The following is a 23,312-nucleotide window of genomic DNA, read 5'->3' as shown; positions in this document are numbered from 1 at the left end:
TTCTGGACACAGAGTTATTAGCTCTTTATTTGTGTCTCATTGATCCCTTTGAGGATTTGACCAGAGCTGTGGACCTCTTCCCTCCAAATGGGTATATGCAGGTATGCACAAATTTTGCATATAATTCCAGAGGGTTTACATGCATAGACTCTAGATTAAGAATCCCTGTCTTAGAGAATGTATATATATTTAGGGAAAAAATATATTTAGGGGGCATATAAATGTATGTGTATATATATATATATATATATATATATATATATATATATATATACACACACACACACACACACACATACATACATATATTCATTCAGGAAATGTATGTATATGTTTAGGGAATACATATATATATATACCCACACACACCTATTTAAAATTCTGAGAGCTTCCAGAGTTTTTTTTTTAGATTTTATTTATTTATTTACTTATTTATGGCTATGTTGGGTCTTCGTTGCTGCATGCTGGTTTTCTCTAGTTGCGGCAAGCAGGGGCTACTCTTCCCTGTGGTGCACTGGCTTCTCATTGCGGTGGCTTCTCTTGTTGTGGAGCACGGGCTCTAGGCGCAAGGGCTTCAGTAGTTGTGGCACACAGGCTCAGTAGTTGTGGCTCGCGGGCTCCAGAGCGCAGGCTCAGTAGTTGTGGCTCACGGGCTTAGTTGCTCCACAGCATGTGGGATCTTCATGGACCAGGGCTCGAACCTGTGTACCCTGCATTGGCAGGTGGATTCTTAACCACTGCGCCACCAGGGAAGCCCAGAGTTTTGTTTTTAGATAATGATCAAATAATTTGAATTTCCTGCACATGACACTTATGACTTATGATGTTTTGTAAAACAAGAACTATTTCTTCTCTTCTAGAAGTTCTGGGAAAGGATAGCATTGACATATTTATTAGGAATGTGATAAAGATGCAACAAGAATGGTTTAGGTTTCAATATTGTTATATTATTAGAAAGCAGAAATACTAGTACCAATATGGTAAGGCTTAACCGCTATAGAAGAAGGAGATATTTTATGTTTTCTAGGAATTTAATACGGGAAAAAAACCACTCAAAATTCTAAATAGATTTTTAGTGGCAAGAGGTGGTAAGGTTGGTGCTCAGCTGGTTATATACTGGGAGGGTGAAGGAGAGGGGGTTGAATGTAAATCAATGCCTTCTGTTTTCTCAGGGAGGATTTTCACAAGATGTATTTGATAGAGAACTCTCTGAGTGGTGTACCCCCAGGCCTACAGCACCCTGGGGGCACTTTGCTAAATTAAGACTCTCCTGCAGATGGAGGAACTGGAGCAAGGCCTGCTGATGCAGCCGTGGGCATGGCTACAGCTTGCCGAGAACTCCCTCTTGGCCAAGGCTTATATCACCAAGCAGGGCTATGCCTTGCTGGTTTCAGATCTTCAACAGGTGTGGCATGAACAGGTGGACACTAGTGTGGTCAGCCAGCGAGCCAAGGTAAGTGTGAAGAGAAGTACTGCTATGGGTGGCAGTGGACATAATTTCTTTCCTAGTGAAGGTCAGGGGGCATTAACGTCACCCAGCTTATTCACCTATAGGTAGCCAAGGAAGGTCAAATTAGGTTGCTACAATTCCCATTAATGTTCTGCACTTCTACCTCTAGCCCTAGAATCTTTCCATATGGGTGTGTGTGTGTGTGTGTGTGTGTGTGTGTGTGTTTCTGTAGTGCATTCAGTGGAAGGCAGAATTGTGAAGTAGGCCAGTTGATCTCTCTTCTTTTTGTTTTCTTCTTTCCTGTTCTGATGTTTTTATTTTCCCTTCCCTTCCTCTTCTGCCCACTGTCTTCATGTTAACCAGAGCTTTCCTTTGCTGTTACTTACCAGGGAGTCAGTTTCCTTTTAGCCCTCTCACCCTGTACAACGCTTGCTCTCTCTTTAGGAGCTGAACAAGCGCCTGACTGCTCCTCCTGCGGCTTTTCTTTGTCATTTGGATGATCTGCTTCGCCCATTGTTGAAGGACGCTGCTTGCCCTGGCAAAGCTACATTCTCCTGTGATCCTGTGGCAGAGGCGCTGATACTCCGGGTGCGGAGTGAGCTCTCTGGTCTCCCATTCTACTGGAATTTCCACTGCATCCTAGCTAGCCCTTCGCTGGTAAGTGCAATTCAAATACGGGGTAGGGAAAGGGGTGCCAGCTGCTTCCCCTTCTCAAAGCTTCTCAAATGAAGCTTTAGGTGTTGTTTTTTTTTGTTTTTTTTTTTTTTTTGGTAAACCCCATTTGAAATTCGTCTCCAATTAGAAAACTTTCCTTGACTAGAAAGAAGGCAAAAAGGTTTCTTGACTGGTACATTCTTTCCTTTCAAAAGGAGCATAGTTTGGGCCTACATGCTTTACTGGGTATCTTTGTTACTTGATTTATTCAACATTTATTAAGCATCTACTATGGGCTAATTGTTGGGTGTCCAGATCTAAAACAATATAGCCTATTCCTGGAGTTCATAATCTAATGAGAAGGTAGACAGACAGGAAACAGGATAAATTATGGTATATACTTTGATTGAGATAAGCCCAGGATGATTGAGGATCTGAAAAACCTTTTTGAAGAGAGAGTTTCTGAGCTGAATTTTTTTTTTTTATAAGTGTAAAGTTCTTTTTTTTTTTTTTAAGAAATTCACGTTCTTTTATTTATTTATTTATGACTGTGTTGAGTCTTCGTTTCTGTGTGAGGGCTTTCTCCAGTTGCGGCAAGTGAGGACCACTCTTCATCGCGGTGCGCGGGCCTCTCACCATCGCGGCCTCTCTTGTTGCGGAGCACAGGCTCCAGACGCGCAGGCTCAGTAATTGTGGCTCACGGGCCCAGTCGCTCCGCGGCATGTGGGATCTTCCCAGACCAGGGCTCGAACCCGTGTCCCCTGCATTGGCAGGCAGATTCTCAACCACTGTGCCACCAGGGAAGCCCTGAGCTGAGTTTTGAAGATGAGTAGGAAATAACCGGGAGAAAATAAAAAGATCATTCTAGGCATGAATGCATTCTGAGAGGTATGGAGATGTATAAGTGTGGGGCAAGTGGGGGAACTTCATGACTACAGGGAGCCGTGAGAAATGAGGTAGACAGTGGCCAGATCTTGAAGGATTCTAATGAGTTCGGATTTTACCCCAAAGGTGACAGGGATTCACTGAAAAACTTCAAACAGGGGTTTAACACGATCCAATTTGTAATTTATCCAGATCACTCTGGTAGTAGGGTAGGCTATATACCGGTGTTGAGTACCTTTCTGAACATTATCTTGTCATTTAATCCTCACAACTGTCCTGTCCTGCAAGATAAGTATTATTGCCATTTTTCAGAGTAGCAAGCTGAGACTGAAGGTAATTTGTCCAAAGTCATCCAGTTTATAAATGAATGAGCTGGAATTTGACTCCCAGGTAGGTCTGATTCAAGAGCCCATTTTCACGGACTCAGAAGATAATGTCCTCTGCTCACTTGTAGCTTTCTAGGCCCCAAGAGCTTTTATTAGCAGTTAGTTAGTTGAGAGTGAAGAACTAGTTGGCAGGAATTACTTCTGCTTGTCCTTCTACCCTTTTATATAAACAGAGCTTGTTTTAGCATTAGATGACAGGGTCTTCTATGGGGGTCCTAAGGTTGTAGGTTTATCAGCAGAGGGATCTGAAGACAAGTGGGCATCATTTCCTGTCTCCCTTCTTTAGTTTCCCAGAGGTAGTGTGATGCTTTGGCAACAGCAGGGTGATGGAACAAAGTGCTTTTCAACAAACTGTTCCCTGTTTTTGATCTAGTATTTTTGACCCAAGCTAGTCTTGAGTGTTTGGAGAACTACTGCTCATTAACCTCTGAATTTTTAAGGCCCATAAACAGTGCTTAGCAAATAATAATCACTCAATTTTGTTGATTTTAATTGAACTTCTTTTGAAAATTTCCACCTTGCTTTAAGTAGAATTTATCATCTTGTTCAAAACCCCGTAACTTTTTCTAAGTAACACCAGGAGGCACTGTTCCCTCAATAATGCTTGTTCTGGCACCAAAACATTTGGGCAGCCTTGGGGAAGCCCTAGCGATAGCTACTCTCATTTTATATCACACAGCCCTGGAAATTCAGAAGAGTGAGATTGGGGAGGCAGTTCCTGTTGGAAGCTGATGGGCTCTAATAGTTTTTTCTTTCAAAAGAATACAGTAAAGGGCTTCCCTGGTGGCGCAGTGGTTGAGAATCTGCCTGCCAACACAGGGGACACGGGTTCGAGCCCTGGTCTGGGAAGATCCCACATGCCACGGAGCAACTAGGCCCGTGAGCCACAACTACTGAGCCTGCGCGTCTAGAGCCTGTGCTCCGCAACAAGAGAGGCCGCAACAGTGAGAGGCTCGCGCACCGCGTTGAAGAGTGGCCCCCACTTGCCGCAACTAGAGAAAGCCCTCGCACAGAAACAAAGACCCAACACAGCCAAAAATAAAAAAAAAAAATAAAAAAAAAAGAATACAGTAAAGAACACTTGTATAATGATATAATTAAAAGTAATGGGTGAAGAAAACCTAGCTATTCTAGGCAAATTCCTCTAATTGGGGAGCTGCAATTTAAAAAGAGGCAACAGGGGCTTCCCTGGTGGCGCAGTGGTTAAGAATCCGCCTGCCAATGCAGGGGACACGGGTTCAAGCGCTGGTCTGGGAAGATCCCACATGCCACGGAACAACTAAGCCCGTGCGCCACAACTACTGAGCCTGTGTGCCACAACTAGTGAAGCCCACATGCCTAGATCCTGTGCTCCACAACAAGAGAAGCCACCACAATGAGAAGCCCGTGGACTGCAATGAAGAGTAGCCCCCGCTCGTCACGGCTAGAGAAAGCCCGCATGCAGCAATGAAGACCCAATGCAGCCAAAAAAATAAATAAATAAAATAAATTATAAATAAATAAAAAGAGGCAACAGTGTTTAGAGTGGAATGAATCTTGGTTGGCCATGAGGAGAACAACTTATTAATAATTATGCTTCAAGGTATATTATTAAATGAAGAAGAATGCCATCCCAGGGAAATCCCTGTACCTGAGGAAGCTTTATAGGGAAAAAGTTAGAGCCAGTGGACACCGGTGAGGATGTAGGCGGATACTATTTCAGGCTTGTGTGTGTGTCTATGAGGTCACACAGTCATAATTTTTGTTTGTTACTCATTCTTGTCATAGTTTTTATTTAATTCTTTTTGAATGAGTAACTCATGCAAAAGGCAAACACTTCAAATAGCATTTAAGTGTATGTAGGGAAGAAATAGGTCTTCTTTCTACTCCCTTTCCAGTCCCTCATTTTCCTTCTCTGAAGCAACTACTGCTGTCAGCTTCTTGTGAATTCTCAAGGAAAGCCACATATATATGTGTGTGTGTATGTGTGTATGTATATATACACATATATATCAGTATATATATATATGTATATATGAATATACTCATATAGTCAAATACATATCTAGATATATGTATTTTCACAAATGGCAGCATTCTGTTCGCAGTGTTCAGTACCTTGCTTTTTTCACTTAGTTTTAGAACGTAGAAATCATTCACAGCAATACATTTAGAAGACCTGCCTTAATATTTTTTAATGGCAACATAGCATTTTGATGAATGAGTATATCAATGTGTATTTAACTGCTCTGCTGCTAGTAGACACTTAAATTGTTTCCATTCTTTTGTTTTTATATGTAGTGAATATCCTGTATTTACTTTTTCTATGTGTAAATGAGTGAGTAAATTCCTAAAAGTGGAATAGCTGAATCAAGGAGTATTTGCATCTTTGATCTCGCTAACGTAATGTTGTATTGTCTTCCAGAGAGACTGTGCAGCTTAACTCCTCCTAGTCATATCTGAGAGTAGGAGAGTACCTGTTTCCCCACACTCCCTACCACATTCACATTAATAATGTAATACTTTTTATGTCTCTGCAGGATATTATGGAATATACAAAGATTTCTAACACTGAGCCCATTTCCACTTCTGGCCAACTTCTCTTCATCACCCCCTCCTCCTTCCCACTGTCTATTCTTCCTAGTATCTAATGTAATTCTTTTTTGTTGTTATTATTGTTATCTTTGTTTTCTAATGTAATTCTTTATATTCCATATTTTGAGTTTCAAATTTGTCACCTCTTTGGCCAGATTATGATTCCCAGGAGTCATATCTGAAGGTTTTTTTGGTGGTAGAAGGAGCACAGGCAGACCTGAATTTGTAACTCAGCTCCATCACTTTGACTACTTGTATTACCTTGGATAAGTTACTGAATTTTTATGAGACTCAGTTTCTTCATCTGTAAAATGGCGATACCAATCCTGACCTTACCACAGAGATGTGAGGATTAAATAAGAGAACATATGTAATATTACTTAACCTTAGTATTATAGTGGGCCTGTGAGAGCAAATAGTCCAACTCCATAATTTGTCTTTTTAAAAAAAGACAAGGGGCTTCCCTGGGGGCTCAGTGGTTAAAAATCTGCCTGCCAAAGCAGGGGACATGCGATCGAGCCCTGGTCCGGGAAGATCCCACATGCCTCAGAGCAACTAAGCCCGTGCGCCACAACTACCAAGCCTGCGCTCTAGAGCCCGCGAGCCACAACTACTGAAGCCCGCGCGCCTAGAGCCCGTGCTCCGCAACAAGAGAAGCCATCACAATGAGAAGCCCACGCACCGCAACAAAGAGTAGACCCTGCTCGCCGCAACTAGAAAAAGCCCGCGTGCAGCAACGAAGACCCAATGCAGCCAAAAATAAATAAATAAATAAAATAAATTTATTTTAAAAATAAATAAATAAAATAAAAATAAAAAAGACAAGGACCATGAGAGTACTTGGGGTTAAGCCATTTTCACATCTAGGTGCTATGAGAGCCAGGACTAGAATCTTGGTCTCCTAATTCCCAGTCTACTATTCTTTTCATTATATCCAAACATGATTCATTTCATCTTGGGATTGATAACTGCCATCCTGCTCTTCTGCCTATGACATATGAACATTTCTATGGGAAATCTGAAGATGCTGGGGAAAATTATAAATAGCTTTTCCTCTGGAGAAGATTGGCGACTCCTGTTCTATATCCACCACACTTCCTGACTTCCTTAACTGTTGTGATCTCTTTGAGGGCAGAAACCTCACAGGGTCAGAGCGTGTATTCAGCACCCAGTAGGTATTTGTTGAATTGATTTATTGAACTGCATCTTTTCGTATGTTGCTGTCTGTAAATGAAAGGGAGGGAGTGTCCCAGCCTCCTAAAGCATTTCAAGATTTTTCTTTGTAGTATCTGTGGATTTGCTTTGAAATATGTTGCTTCAGCCACAATGTTTTATTCTAATTAATTGATCTAAGTTAGGGTTCAACTAACTTTGAAATGAGTTATACCCCAATGAGTCAGAGTGGTGTAACCCAATCCTATGAAATTATTTGAGAAGTTGAAATATTTAAGGATAAAAAGCTTTTAAAAAATGCTATATAGGGCTTCCCTGGTGGCGCAGTGGTTAGGAATCCGCCTGCCAATGCAGGGGACACGGGTTCGTGCCCCAGTCCGGGAAGATCCCACATGCCGCGGAGCGGCTAGGCCCGTGAGCCACAACTACTGAGTGTGCGCGTCTGGAGCCTGTGCTCTGCAACGGGAGAGGCCGCGACAGTGAGAGGCCCACGCACCGCGATGAAGAGTGGCCCCCACTCGCCACAACTAGAGAAAGCCCTCTCACAGAAACGAAGACCCAACGCAGCCATAAATAAATAAATTAATTTAAAAAAATGCTATATAGACATTGGAGTCCTATCAATAATTTCAATAATAACTACATTTAATTAGACATGGCATTGATTAAAAACTGTTTCTCATCATGTTTCATGCTGTTATATTTACCACTACTCAAAGGAATTGCTGTGAAAGTAGCCCCCAGAGAAAGGTTGGCTATTAACTCTAGGAATTTCTGTTATTTGAGTGCTGCCAGCAAATGGATGGTGATGCTGCTTGGTTAGCAGTGGCAATTATTTTCAATTCAACTCACCAAATATTGGCTTGCTTTCATACAAGTATTCACCTATTTTTCCTCCTGATCTCCCTTGAGAAGGACCAAACTTAAAACAATTCCTAGGAAAGAGAGTTGAGTCTAGAGCAGATACATTTTCCAAAAGCAGAGCTTCTGCCACATTCTGAACAGTACTTCCTGGAGGTTTAAGTTTATACTAAGGACTGAGCTGGGAGACAGTTCTAGGTTGGGATGTGCTCTGTGACAGAAAGAAGTGACGGGTGTCTATAGCTGGACCTAATTGCCGGCCTTCCACTTTGCACTGTTACCCTGCGTTTCTTGGGTCCTGGTGCTGGTGCAAAAGCTGCTGCCACTAAACCCTAACCTCCCGCAACCCTAACACACACCCAGTGTCTTCTCCTCGACTCTGTCTTTAGAGAAAAAGAATCATTTCCTGTTAGTTTGAGCCACAATACACCTGAAGTCTTTAGTAATAAGTTTTACTAGAAAATTAATGGAAATGAAAACATACAAGTCTGGGCTTCCCTGGTGGCGCAGTGGTTGAGAATCTGCCTGCCAATGCAGGGGACATGGGTTCGAGCCCTGGTCTGGGAAGATCCCACATGCCGCGGAGCGACTGGGCCCGTGAGCCACAATTACTGAGCCTGCGCGTCTGGAGCCTGTGCTCCGCAACGGGAGAGGCCGCGACAGTGAGAGGCCTGCGCACCGCGATGAAGAATGGCCCCCACTTGCCGCAACTGGAGAAAGCCCTCACACAGAAACGAAGACCCAACACAGTCATAAATAAATAAATAAATAAAATATTAAAAAAAAAAAAAAAAAAGAAAACATACAAGTCTGAAGAGTCCAGACTTCTGATCCTGATCCTGATCCAGCTTGCACATCTTACGTGCCACTTTAGTACCTTTTCCTCACTTCAAGCCTCTGTGGGGTTTCTTGTCTAAAAGCTATCCTTTTTAGGTCTAGGGTACGGGTTGGCATACTATGGCCAACAGGCCAAACCTGGCTTGCTGCTTATTTTTGTAAAGTTATACTGGCACCCAGCCACCCTCACTTATTCCATGTTGTCTATGACTGCTTTCTTGCTACAACAGCAGAGTTGAATATTGTGACAGGGACTGTATGGGCCACAGGGCTGAAAATGTTGACTCTCTGGCCCTTACAGAAAAAGTTTGCTGACCTCTGATCTAGGGCATTTCTTCTCACTGCCTCCTTTAGTTCATCTCCTTGCAGGAAGGGAAAGGAACTTTCATAATACCCCCCAACCACAAATTATCGATTTTAGCTAATTTTTTTGACGGCTAATGGACACCTTGTATAGGTGAATGGAATGGTTATTCTATATAGCTATGCATTATCATATGAGAGCATCACTCTAGCTGCACTGCAGTGTAGCCATGCTTACATCCTTCTTACCTCTGGTTAAGAGCAAGCTGTGTGGAGGGGTGGTTTATTCCTTCCTAGGCTGGTCTCTTGGTGACTGGCTTGTTTCTATTCCAACAATGACCTTAGACTTTGCTGCATTTGTGGGAACAGATGGAAACTCTGGCCTCATTCTGGGCTATCGTCAGCCCTGAAATGGTTCATAATTGGTGTCTGGGTCTGATTTGACTTTCACAGTTCTCTACTTTCTGTTGATATTGGTCTTCTATTACACTCCAGCTAGCATACTCTGTTTTAGTTGCATCTACTTTCTTGGAGGTTACTTGGATCTTCTGCTTTCATCTCTCAGTTTTTGCTGAGAGTTGAGTCCACACTTACCTCTTATCACCTGTATCACATCCTTCTCTTTAAATCACAACTCTAGGTTATCTATTCATACATGTTCTCCTTTATTCTTCCCATCCTTTTATCTGTGCCACAAAGAAAATCCTTGAGCCTCTTTCATATACTAATTTAATTATTATATTTGTGTTTACATTCATGTAAATGGGTTGCTTGACTATGAAAATACAAGTTCCTGTGAAAACATTTGTTTTTCAGTATTTTTTCCTGGTACCTTATACACTGTTAGGGAGTACTTTATGTTTATCTGTTGGCTAATTGGTATCTCTTCCATGGAAGGTCTCCCAACATTTGATTCGTCCTCTGATGGGCATGAGTCTGGCACTGCAGTGCCAGGTGAGGGACCTAGCAACATTGCTTCGTATGAAAGATCTAGAGATCCAGGACTACCAGGAGAGTGGGGCTACGCTGAGCCGAGGTGAGAGGACATTCTTTGAGGATTTGGGTCGGGAGTGGTACAGACAGTCGAAGAGCCTTAGCAAAGGGGGAGACTCATTTGCATTAGGGAGGTGCTTTCCCGAGGGTGGGTGCTGGGTGCTGACCAGGACTGGAGATTAGATGACACTTCTTTTGCCTCAAGTACCTGGCTGGGGCCCAAGTATCCAATAGAAGCTGTAACTGAGTCCAGACATGCCCTAGGCAATGGCAAGGAAAGACTCTGGGAAGGGCCAACAGCTATATAAAATTGCATGAGGGAAAAATGACTTGGGACTTTAGGAAGCTGCATAGCTCCAACTTCAGAATAAAAATTCAATTTCACCTGTCTTTGTGGTGGGAAAACCTTCTAGAGCACATGCCGCCACTGAACCTGTCATTTATTGCTAATCACCCTTTCCTCCTCCTGTTTGTCCTCTTCTCCCACTGGACTAGGTGTCTCTGGGTGTTGCATCTTTATCCTCTTTCCCAAGAAGTCCTGGGCTCTGTTCCCTTTCCATCTCACAGGTAGGAAACTCATTCTAAGACTCATATTTCTTTTCTGTCTCCCTTCTTGTTACAGATCGGTTGAAGACAGAGCCATTTGAAGAGAATTCCTTCTTGGAACAATTTATGGTAGAGGTAGAGTATTTGTTATTTCCTTTCTCCTTGGGCAGCTTTGCTTTACTTCCTCTTTCCAGGTGCCTGAGTGGTGACTTGCGTTTTGGGTGTTAGGTTTGCTTGCATCGTTGGAGAGCCCTTTCTGTGGAAAAGTTACCTATAGAAAGTCTGATAAAGCTTAAGATGTACCTAGGGATGATGGGGAGAAGTAGGGGGAAAGATGTAAAAGGCAAAAGTGAGCTGATTAACATTTGTAAAACATCTCTGCTAAAGTACCTAGGGATTTTGTTTGGAATTCTCTTGGAAACCTTGGTTGACCAGTTGCTAAATTTTTGCTTGCTGAGATCTGATCCCAGGTCTGGATTGTGGAGCGGGGGGCTAGTCATTATTACTTGTCCGGGCCCCTTCGACATCCCGCAGTAGAGGAAGGTGAAAAGCACAGGGCTACCATTTGGGGACTGTCTTGTGGGCACAGTAGGCTGTGGAAAATCACAGTGTTTATACAAGGGGACTGGCAAAGGAATGAATGGGGAGTAGATAATTGTGGCCTGTCAGAAGCTCCTGCCTAGGTTTCCCTTCTAAGGATTGAACTTGGCCAAAAGAAACATCTATTAAATGCCAAGCAGGGGTAATATTAATAATAGTGACCTTTGATAATACCAGTCAATATTGATCTTTTTCTCTAACTCTTCTGAGACTTGTTGGTTGTACAGTTAGTACCCTAGTATTATTGCACTATTTTCTAATTATACATGTTACCCAGGTTGGTACTTTATTGTGTAAGTAAATAATGCTGTTGTAATATTGTGTTATGTATAGATTATTTATATTTCTGTCTTGTCTTCTAGGCTAATTTGTAAGCTTGTTGTGGACAGGGACTGGGACTCCTACTTCTTTTGAACCTGAAATTAGTGCTTTTCACAGGGCTGAGCAAAAAGCAGGTGATTTGGAACCTTCTGTTCTGCCTTTGTCCGTTGACTGAGCAGTAGCCTCATGATGCTTGAGGTCTTAACAGTGAGAACAAAACATGTGAGTTGAGCGCTCAGTCCATCTACTGAAGCAGTTGTAATTCTGGAGCAGAAGGAAAGCATGTGTTGCTAAGTCCTGAAGCAGAATAGGTTTCAGGTCTTCATGGGGAAAGAGAGATCATTAAACCTAAACTTGTGACAGAGAGAGATTTCCTAGGCCATTTTTCTCTCATATAGCTTCCCCCATTTTTCTCTCAGATAGGTTTGGGTATTAAGGAGGTTAATGTAGGCTGGGATGGCATACTAGTTCCCTACCTCAGCCCCTTAGTCAAACAATGAGAGGCTTATTCTTAGCTCAGCAGGGAGGTCCCTTCCTGATCTAGTGCCTGCATACGTATCCAGCTGGGTTTCTCAACATTTTTCTCTGTGTATTTTATGCTTCAGCCATGCAGAATGGCTTTGAATTACCAAAAATGCTGTTTTCTCTAGCCTTTGTGTCTTTGCACACATTGTTCCTTTATCTAGAATGCCCAGTGCCCTGGTCTTATCTACCTTGTAAACTTCTATTAATCTTTCAAGTGTCAGCTTCAGCTTCTTTGGGAGACCTTTCCGGACTGTCCTTGTAAAGATAATCCTTCTTTCCTGCTACTATAGTGTCTTGGTTCATGCCTCTATTTTACTAGTTATAACTTTGTCATGATGCTGTTTGTATGTCTGCAAGACTATGTCTTTTTCTACTGATCTATGGACTCTTTGAGGGCAAGGACCACGTTGAATGTGTTTCTATGTTCCCAGCACCAAACATAGTGCTTAGAAGTAATAGGTTCTCAACGAGTTTGTGGGTGAATATGTTGATAAACCTACACTGGAGGGATTTTATGAAAATTGTGGTGGTGTGGGCTGTGGATATAGTGTTGCTTGTTAGACCCATACTTGGGATCTTCAGTTATTCTCCTGATTTATTTTGCGGCTTTGGATAAATCACTTCTCTCAGAGCCTCTATTTTCTCATTTGTAGAATTGAAGTCTCATTTCTTTCATGCTATTAGGGTGGAGGAACACTGCAGAACTGAATGAGAAAGCATACGGAATACAGGTGCTAGCCCAGGAAGGAGATTGGTGTTTGGAACCAACTACTTCAAGAACTCTGGTCCTCTAGGTTCTGGGTGGATCACATCCAAACTGCATAGACTTGTAGAATTTTATTATATCTGGAAAGGATCTGGACGATAGATAGTTGTAGCTTTCCATTTCATAGATTAAGAAATTGGGCCTCAGAGAGGTTAAGTGACTCGCCTAGGGTCATATGGTGGTAGCTGTATGTTTAGGACCATCCACACTTCTTGACTCATAGTCTAGGATTATCCCTATTTTGTTTTGCTACTTTTACTGGTCGTACACACAAATAAGAGGAGAGTCAAGGGCTAGGATCATGTAGAATTCTTGTGACCTCTGGGATCACTGCCCTGTCCTCGGAATGTCCTGCAGAACTGCTAGAACTGAAAGGTTTCCTACTGGGACTGCAGCATTTCTTATGGCCAGTGCATCTTTTCAGTTACTCTGCTTGCCTGGGGTCCTACAAACAGGACACAGAAGGGTCACGGGGTCACCCAAGACTGAGCTGAAAGGATGTGCCATCAAAATAAGCAACATAGGAAGATAAACAAACCAGGGACAGAGAGCTCGGGATGAAGGTGCAGGGGGCCAGGGCTGATGTCAGAGGGCCACGCGGTCAGTGTCTGGGGTCTGTTTTTCCTACTTCTCGTTAGGACTATTGCTAGGCAAGAGGCCATTGAGATAGGGCACAGGAGGCAGTAGGATGGGAGGTTTCTAGGATACTAAGGCCAGGAAGAATATTTAAGGATCGGACAGGGGTTGCTTCTCCACATTTAGTCCTTTTGTTTTTCCTCTCCCCTTAGGAGCCTGATTTTCATTTCCAGGGAGCCCAAGGGGGCCAATCGATGGTGGCCTAACTAGAGGGGGATTCCTGGCAGTGCCCATTCAAGTCAGGGCTGGCCCTGTTCTCACAGAAGGCAATATCCCCATGTAGAGCATTTCCTAGGACTAGGGGCTAGGAATAGAAGACCAGTCAAGGAATTGGGGGCTATTACTACATGCCAGTATGAACAGTGTTAAAGAGGAAGTTTAGGATGAGTGGGCTGGCATGGCCCACGCTCAGCAGGGTCCACTGGAGGGAGTTCCTTCCCCTGGCCGCGTCCATGCCTCCCTCTCTTCATCTGGTTGCCATCAGGCTGTACGGCTGCTGGCGTGCTCTTTATTTATTTATCCCAGTGTAATGGGGTGAGGAGGGAGCTGGCCTAAGGCTGGCATTCCGAGGCCATGCCACGAGCCACAGGCGGTTTGCATGGGTGTGTGAGTCACTGGGGCTGCATGCTGCTCAAACCAGACGCGGCTGGGCTCAGGGACAGCAGGCAGCCCAAAATAGAGCCCCGCCCTCTGCAGCTGGCAACCCCTGGCTGGGAATCAGCCCTGGACACCGAAACCTGGGCAGTTGCGTGAAGTTGGCTTCCTCGGGGAGGGAGGCCTTAGCAGAGATAGAGATTTTTGCAGTTCTCTCCTTCTCTGTCTTCAGAGGAGAATATTCAGCATAGCAGTCACTCCTGTTACTGCTTTCTGAATGCCTTGTAAGACTTCAAGAATCTGTTCCGTGTAATATCTTAACCAATTTCTATTATATAGTTATAGTTCTACAACTATAGTTAACATTGATTTGACTCAGCATCCTAAATGTAGCCATGGCCTCTGTGTCCTGTCTAGTTTTAGTTAGTATTTTCATCCCCTGTCTGGTTGCAGCCTGATTCTAGAGCAGAGACTTCAAGCTATGAAGATATTCATTGCTGTTCTTATGAAGCTAGAGCTTATATCAAAGACACCTGGGGAAGATGCAGAGTTCTTTAACCTGAAAATTGCTATCCTGTTAAGTTCACAGACAGCTTCTACTTGGTTTCCTTGGCTGACTCTCCATCCTTTTCCTACCCTCAAATGTTAGTGTTACCCAGGATTGGGTCCTCCATCCTCCCACCCTTCACTCTCTTTCTCTCTGGGTGATCTCATCCAGAACCCAGTTCCAGCTATCAGTAGTACACCCCTGAGTACCAGTTTTATATCTCCACTATGTTTCAGACCCATATTTCTTTCTGCATATTTGACATTCCCACCTGGATGTCCCAAATGCAATACCCTAAACGTGTTCAAAATTAATCATCTACTCCCCCCAAACCCAGTTCTCTTCTATATTCCTTATCTTGGGGAATTGTACCATCATCCATTCAGTTTTCTAAGCTAGAAACTTGGGAGTTATCCCCTCTTTTCTTTGTCCTTACTTCCAGAGCCTAACTTATTAACCCCCTTTTTTTTTTTTTTTTTTACACATGTTTATTATGGGGCTTAGCCTTTTTTTTTTTTTTTTTTTTTAGCTGTGTTGGGTCTTCGTTTCTGTGTGAGGACTTTCTCTAGTTGCGGCAAGTGGGGGCCACTCTTCATCGCGGTGCGCAGGCCTCTCACTATCACGGCCTCTTGTTGCGGAGCACAGGCTCCAGACACGCAGACTCAGTAGTTGTGGCACACGGGCTTAGTTGCTCCGCAGCATGTGGGATCTTCCCAGACCAGGGCTCGAACCCGTGTCCCTTGCATTGGCAGGCAGATTCTCAACCACTGCGCCACCAGGGAAGCCCCAACCCTTTTTTGAATCTGCTCTTCTTCTCTATTCCGGCTTCCATTGCCTTAGATTAGCCATTCCCCACCCCATTGCTGGTTTGACTATGCCACAGCCTCCTAACTTGTCTACCAGTCAATACTTATTTTCCTCCAGTTGAACTTGCAGTTATGTCAGAGTGATCTCTTTAAAACAGGAACATGATGATGTCACTCTCTTGCTTAAAGTCCTTAAGTGGTTCCCAACAGCCTGCAGGGTAAAGTTCAAACTCCTTGCACGCCACACAAGATGGTTCATGATTTGGTCCTGCTGACCTCTTCAGCCTGACCTTCTGTCACTCCCCAGTAGCACCCCACCCTTTCATCATGTTCAAGTATTGACAGCTTCCTGCCTGTACGTCTCGTGATCCATTTGCCTGGTATTCTCTTGTCCTCATGGCGAACTCCTGTTCAATTTTCCCAACTCTGCACTGGTGTCATCCCTTTTGTGAGTCTTCCATGACAGTTTTTCCTTTTCTCAGTCTGCTCTCCTTCCTCCAGGGATAAGTACACTACCCTGCTATCCCCACAGCCCCCTGTACTTATCACTGCTGTAGAATTTGACATCAGGGAGGATGTGGAAATGAAAAGAAGGGTAGGGAGACAGAAGCCAATCAAGTTGGCTAATCCTTTCCCATTTAGGTTTTTCCTTTATAATGCTTGTCAGTTCCTTCTCCTCAATATAGTTTCTTAACATGGCTTCCACAGAACAATACTCTCCTGTTTCTCCCCGTCTCATTGGTTGTTCCTTCTCAGAATCTTTTGCTGGTTCTTCTCCCTTACCTCCTAATGTTGGAGTGCCTTAGGACTCAGTCCGTGATGCTCTGATCTTTTTTCACTCGTTTAGTGATCTCATCTAGTCCCATGGCTTTAAATATCATCTTGTTGATGAATCCCAAGTTTAATCTTCATTCTAGACCTTGCCCCTAACTTCAGACTGCCTCCTCAACATTTTTACATAGAAGTCTAATGGCATCTCAAATTCAACATGTCCAAAACTGAACTCCTAATCCTAACCCCCAAATTTGCTTTTCTAAAAACCCCCTCCCATGTTGATGGAAACTTCATCCATTTACTTGCTAGGGCCAAAAACCTTGGAGTCATCCTTGACTTCTGTCCTTTCACATCCTACATCCAGTTTATCAGCCTCTTGGCTCTACCTTCAAAGTACACCTGTAATTTCACCTCTGCTGCTACCGCTCTTGGCTGAGCCACCATCCTCTCTTAACCGCATTTTTGCATTATCCTCTTTATTAGTATCCCTATTGCTACTTCTCCTCGCTTCTGGGCCCATTACCAACAAAGTGATCTTTTTTTTTTTTTTTTTTTTTTAATTTTTTTTTTTTTTTAATTTTATAGCTACTTTATTTATTTATTTATTTATTTTTGGCTGTGTTGGGTCTTCGGTTCGTGCGAGGGCTTTCTCTGGTTACGGCAAGTGGGGGCCACTCTTCATCGCGGTGCGGGGACCGCTCTTCATCGCGGTGCGCGGGCCTTTCACTATCGCGGCCCCTCCCGTTGCGGGGCACAGGCTCCAGACGCGCAGGCTCAGTAGCTGTGGCTCACGGGCCCAGCTGCTCCGTGGCATGTGGGATCTTCCCAGACCAGGGCTCGAACCCGTGTCCCCTGCATTAGCAGGCAGATTCTCAACCACTGCGCCACCAGGGAAGCCCCAACAAAGTGATCTTTTAAAAACACAAATCACATCGTGATACTCTCCCTCTCAAAGCTGGCTTCACATTTCATTTATAGAGTAAAACCCAAAGACCTTATGATGGCCTACAAAATCCTACATGATCTGGATCTTATTACCTTTCTGACCTCATCTCCTCCCTCTCCCCCCACTCCCACTCCACTGCAGCCACACTGGCCTCTTGCTGGTTTTCTAATACTCTAAGCATCACCTCCTTTAGGCCTTTACACTGCCTATTCCCTCTGCCTGGAATGCTCTTTCTTCAGATATTTGTATGGCCAAATCCCTCCCTTCTTTTCTATCTGTATTAGTTATCTATTGCTGTATAACAGATTACTCCAAAACTTAGTGGCTTAAAACAATAAACATTTATTATCTCACATGGCTTTGAAGGTCGGGAATCTAGAAGCGGCTAGCTGGATGATTCTGGCTCAGAGTTTCCCTTGAAACCGCAAGTCAGGATCTCGGCTGGAAAGGCAGTCATCATAAGGGGCTGGAGAATTCACTTCCAAGCTCTCCCATGTGACTGTTGGCAGGAGGTGCCATTTCATTGCTACATGGCCTCTCCATAAGGCCGCTCACGTGACACGGCCCTGGCTTCCTCCAGAGCCAATAATCCGAGAGGCTGAGAGACCAAGACCAAGACCAAGATGGGAGCTGCAGTCTCTTTATAACTTAATCTCAGAAGTGACACCTTATCACCGTCTTGTTATATTCTCTTCGTTAGAAGTGAGTCACTAAGTCCAGGCCACACTCCAGGAAAGGGTAATTAAGCTCCACCTCTTCAGGGGAGGCATGTCAAGAAATGTGCTGGCATATCTACATGGACTACAATCATGTCTTTGTTCAGATGTCACCTTCTCAGTAGGTTTACCCTAATTATCCTATTTAAGATTGTAAGCCACATCCCTGCCCCTCTGCACCTGGCACTCCCACTTCACTTTACCACGCTCTGCTTTTTATTTTTTCGCCATAGCACTTATCTTCCATATTACCATCAAATTTACTTATTTTATTATGCTTATGGTTTATGGCCTGTCTTCCCCCTGCCCGAATGTATAAACTCAATGAGGGCAAGGATGTGTGTTTTGCGTGCTGGTTTATCCAAAGTGCCTAGAGCAGTGCCTCCACACATAATTGGCGCTCACGAAGTATTTGTTGATGGATGAAGGAGTCATATCTTCCCATTCTTCCTTATTTTTACTGTCTTATGAATAGGCCATGAAACCATTACCTGTTGGTAGCCTGAGACTTAGACAGCCCTACTGTAAACAGATGAGTAGCCTAAGGAGAAGATCACTGTCAGATTGCCATTCTACTACCTGCCTTGTTTCTTTGACACTTAGTTTACTGGGAGACAGTCCCAATTTTGGGATGAAGTATAAACCTTGAATCTTTTATTACTGAGAGATCCTAGAACCTCTTTTTTTAGAGCCAGTTAAGAAATTAAATATCTCAAAAACCAAAGGAATAAGAACCTGACAAAATCCTGGAAAGAACATTAGTCATAGAGTCTAAAGTAAGTTATTAAGTTTCTTCCTTCCTCAGTCTTTCTTCTGTCTGGACTCTACTTCCAAGGCTGGAAGGGCTGCTTCTCTGCCATATATGTTTTTCAATATGTAGAGGAAGACATAGCATTCAGAGGATGTTTCTTCAGTTTCCTTCATGGGCATCATAAAGAAGGATAAGTCTAGATGATGCATGAGAACATCCTCCATACGATTGTGCGTGTCAGTTCTCTGATCTCGAGAGACATGCAGCTAGTTCATCCTTACAGTATTCAGTATTGTGCATATGTATTATGAGCATAAATGGCAATACTGCCATCAAAGAGCTTGCTGTACTTAATGAATGGCTACAGAGGCCACAGTAGTGGAGTGATTGGAAAAAGCTTCCTGTAAAAGGCATTACTTGAACTGGACTTTAGTATTTCTTTCAGATTTTGCTAGGGAACTATGTGGAAGGCATTTTAGGTGAGAAACACATGGGCAAAGGATGTAAAATAAGAAGAAGAGTGGGTGAGGATTAGTAGAAAATAAAGTTAGCAAGATAATAACTTGAGGCTAGGTTGTGGGGAGGCCTTAAATGCTGGCCTGGAAGATTGGTGCTTTGTTCTGAAGGTAAATGTTTTTTAGCTCTTTTCTGCCTGTAATCCATTTATTTGCCCGTTTCAGTCCAGTTATTAACATCTATCATTACATGCAGTGATTTTCAAACAGGGGCACGTCTCCTAGGAGGGAGATGGGGCGCTTCCTTCTTGCAGTTAATTACTGTTATAGAGAGTGGGAAACCATTGGAAGTTTTGACTGGAGAAGTGACATATGAAAGTGATCTTTTAGGAAGATTAGGCTGTCAGTGCTTTGCCTATGTGATCTGAAGAATAGTGGTGCCATTGACAGACTGGAAAAATCATGGGTGGGGCTCAATTAAATCTAATCTTGGGCATATAAAGGAATGGTTTTCCTTATTTAAAACACAAGTCCACCAGTATTTGAGGTCTGGAATGAAAATCTCCAGGGAGGAAGGGATGGCTGCACATGTTTCTCAACCATATTTCTTCTGAATTTTGCCTTCTCTTTGGGGTTTTCTCACTGGGATTCCTGTAGTCACCACTGAGCCCTGCTACCAGGGGTCACCACTTCTCTCTTTTTGCCCCAAGAATGTATAAAAAGGCTTCTTTCTTTATTTTCCTTTTACAAAGCTCTGTAAGGGCTTATACTTTCAAAAGAAAATTTATTAAAAATCTGAGGGGAAAAAACCCACCAAAAATCTGTGGGAAAACAAAAAGGAAATCAATATAGAAAATACAAATGGGTTAAAATTACTCATTTCCAAAACTTGGGCTTTCTGATTCTGAGAATCCCAGTAGTAAAGGGCTTTATCACATTTAAATTCTCTTATCCTAAAACACTCAAAACCAGGTATTACAAACTCAGATGACTACAGGGGGTAGGTATATAACAGAAACATGTATCCGGCTGGATAAAAGACAACAGAGTTTGTAGGGGCCTGTGGAAAACTAAATCCTGCATGTCTAGATACATCTAGACCCAGACTGGCTAACACAGTTTAACAGACACTGCCGCAGGGGCTGTGCACCTTATTTCATTCAAAGGAAGTTACCACCTCTTCTAAAATGAAAACTATTTTTCTTTTTTTCTGTTTAGCTTCACCGAATCCACTGTTAGACTCTCATTTGGTTTCAATCTCTGGTCTGAGAAATACACTTAGTTGAGAATTGAGTAGTGAGGCAGTGATAACTGATACCTTATTTCTGGCAAATATCGAGTCCTTTTAGGTCTAACCTATAAGCTTCACATACCTCTGGAACATTTTGCCACAATTCACACAGTTGAGTCTCCCTCGTCATCCCCTAGTAGAGGAAGGGTTTCATAAAAGCTCATTCATTCCAGTATGACCACTTAACGATGCCTTAGCTTATTAAAAAAACAACAACAATGCCTTATATATAATTAGAGTTAATTTAAAAACATAAGATGAAAATCTTTTTCAATACATGTTGGATTTAAATTGATTATAGGACATACAAGTGGGAATGTTCAGGAAAGAGTTAAAAAAATAGGATTGAAGCTTAGGTTGAAAAAGGACCTCTAGAAATAGAATTGGGAATGTTCTACAAAGGAGCAGCATTTGAAGGCATGAGAATGGAAGCATCTTTTGCTGGGAACAGCATGGAGAAAAGAAGAGAAGTCCAATGATTGAGATTTGGGGAACAATCATAGTTGGAAGGTAGTAGGAGCCAGTGAAGGAAACATGAGATAGGAAGAGAATCTGGATAGAGGAGTAAATTAGCTAAGAAAGGGGAACTAGCAGTTATCAAGTACATACTGCACGTGTGTTAGATACAGCAGTAGGTGCTTCAGTTAAGTTATAACTTTTAATCCTTACAACAAACCTATGAGGTTGGTGATATTATCCTCATTTTAAAGATAAAGAAGCAGTGGCTCAAGGGCTAGGTAATTTGCTTCGGGTTACTTCAGGTCACAGAATTTGTCTCTATTCAAATCCCATGCTCTTCCCATCACCAGGGAGGGTCATCCACCGTGCCACGTGCTGGATAGAGACTAGACTGACTGCCCGAGGAAAGATCATCAGGCAGTTCGGAATCTTGGGCAATATCAGCAGATTGTAGGCAGCTAAAGAAGGGTCGATTGATAAGGCAATGGAGGCAATAAGTGTAGAACTCTCATCGGGAAGTTTCACAATGAAAAGGAAATGAGAGCTAGCTAGGAGAGCTAGAAGTGGCCCAGCAAAACTCCCCTTTAAAGAAGAGAAGACACATATGTGTTTGAAAACAAAGAAGCCACTGGAGAAGGAGAAACTTACGGTGGTGAAGGGAAAATGACAGTGTGAAAGCAAGGACCTACGGAGTGGAGCAAAGCGAGGGGATAGGCCTTCCTCTGGGATTTGTGGGTGGCATGAAGGCACAGGCGATATTTTGAAGATAGATGACTTGATTTCTGCCTATTTCCCTCTTCTTTCCCCAGGGGATGTAGCCTTTTCATCCAGGAATTTTGCAGTTCTTTCCAAGGGCATTTAATTCTCCTTACTTAAAAAGAGAATCAGATGGTTCCATGACGTTTCTGTTATGCTAGAAATAGTGAAACGGACAGAAGTCAAGGTATAAGCTATATTCTTTCCCTCTTCTGAGATCCCACAACGCTTTGTATCTTTCCTGTGTCTCTTATCACTTTGGCCTTGTATATAAGAATTTCTGTACTTATCGCCCCTGTTAGGTGATAAATTCCATCAGGGCAAAACTGTCTTGCTCATTTTGTTTCCTCTTCTGAACCTACTGCAGTGCACTGTAGTAGGAGGTACACAATAATGAGTGCTTGTAGCTCAAAGGTCTTGGCATTGGAGAAGTTTCTCACATTGGTAACTGTCTCTGGTTATAGAAAGGAAGAGAGAAAACAAAAGTATCCAACGACTTACCTTTAAGATTTGCCTGATCTATTGACTTTATATAGCCTTATACCTGAAGTGGTCTCTTATGATGGCCTTCGCTTGTGGGTGAAACCTGTTTTGGATAATGAGCCACAGTGAAACATGAGAGGGAGTCTGAGTCCTGTAGGTTGGCAGCTCAGCTGTCCAGTGTTTAGGGAACAAGACAGCAGGATTCGTGGGCATCCTTGTTATCTCCCATAAGGGAATTGTCAAAGGGGAAATTGCCCCGGAGTCTCAGGAAGCATTTTTTTCATTCTGTGTGGGAGATCTTTGGTCTATTTGTTTTTTTATTTGGAAATTTAAACTCTGTGTGGACAGTACTTATTAAGTACCAGTGAAATATTAAACATCGTGGAGTCATACTGAGAAGTTAAAACATGGTTTCTGCCCTTGAAAGATGGACTTTTGAAGTGAGAGATTAGACCATGTTTACACATATGCAAAGAATATTCTAAATACATAAAATACATGTTGTCTGAGAGGAGGAAGAAATAGATTCATTTGGATGGGATCTGGGGTTCATACCAGGCTAGTTTGGGTAAGGTACTTCTGGAAGAGGTGAATCTTGAGCTACAAGTTTAGAGGGATTTTGTACGGTGAATAGCTGCTGAAGGAAAGACACATCTAGGGATTTTATTCATTTATACAATCTGAGAGGCTCTCCCTAAGTGTGGTGGTTTGAGGGAATCCTTCAAAAGCTCTTTGGCATCTGTTACTCTTACCCTTGAAGCCTAAGCCTAAGTTCTGATGCTGTACATTGTCTTCTTCGAATCTTTATTCCAAAGAACTCCTTCCAACTTGGTGTGAGTGAAGCTAGGAATGAAGAGGAGCTTTGAGACAAGGATGATGATACTGCTTGGTGTAAAGAAGGAATAGTCAATGAACATCTTAGCATTTAGTTTTCTGCAGTACCCGGCAGCCGGGGAAGAGCAGAGTGAAACTGCTGAATTTAGTGGGTACCTAAGGAGATGCAAGTCTCAAGCAGAATATCCCCCCCAATTTGGGGTCACCTCTGATACTGAGATAAATAAGAATCAATATAAAGTGGATGAGATTAGCTACCTACAGAAGTAATCCACCCAACTGTTTGTAAATATATTGCTTATGAGATGAGGTTATAGATCTCAAGGGCCTAGGCTAGTACCTTAAGAAGGAAATTATGGCATCTCAGATATCTTGTTCAGAAGATTAGAG

General features: G+C 42.9%; 1 protein-coding gene across 3 annotated transcripts in view; it reads left to right on the top strand.

Moving 5' to 3' along the window:
- NHEJ1 (non-homologous end joining factor 1) overlaps positions 1-23,312 on the top strand; it is a 76,317-nt gene that overhangs the window by 2,106 nt on the left and 50,899 nt on the right. For 2 of the 3 annotated variants that reach the window (XR_451509.3, XM_007187946.3), the window contains exons 2-5: positions 1,277-1,453; positions 1,895-2,107; positions 10,021-10,159; positions 10,739-10,797. Coding sequence is in view for 1 of the 3 variants with exons in the window: in XM_007187946.3 (XP_007188008.1) it covers positions 1,277-1,453; positions 1,895-2,107; positions 10,021-10,159; positions 10,739-10,797 (588 nt within the window). In the remaining 2 variants the exon portion in view is untranslated. Of the gene's footprint in view, positions 1-1,172; positions 1,454-1,894; positions 2,108-10,020; positions 10,160-10,738; positions 10,798-23,312 lie in introns of all 3 variants that reach the window. The other variant, XR_009008959.1, reaches the window with a different exon arrangement.

The sequence above is a fragment of the Balaenoptera acutorostrata genome, chromosome 8 (assembly GCF_949987535.1).
Source record: "Balaenoptera acutorostrata chromosome 8, mBalAcu1.1, whole genome shotgun sequence".
Classification (NCBI taxonomy): domain Eukaryota; kingdom Metazoa; phylum Chordata; class Mammalia; order Artiodactyla; family Balaenopteridae; genus Balaenoptera; species Balaenoptera acutorostrata.
Note: the sequence above shows the minus strand (reverse complement) of the source record. Positions and strands in the feature narration are given on the sequence as shown.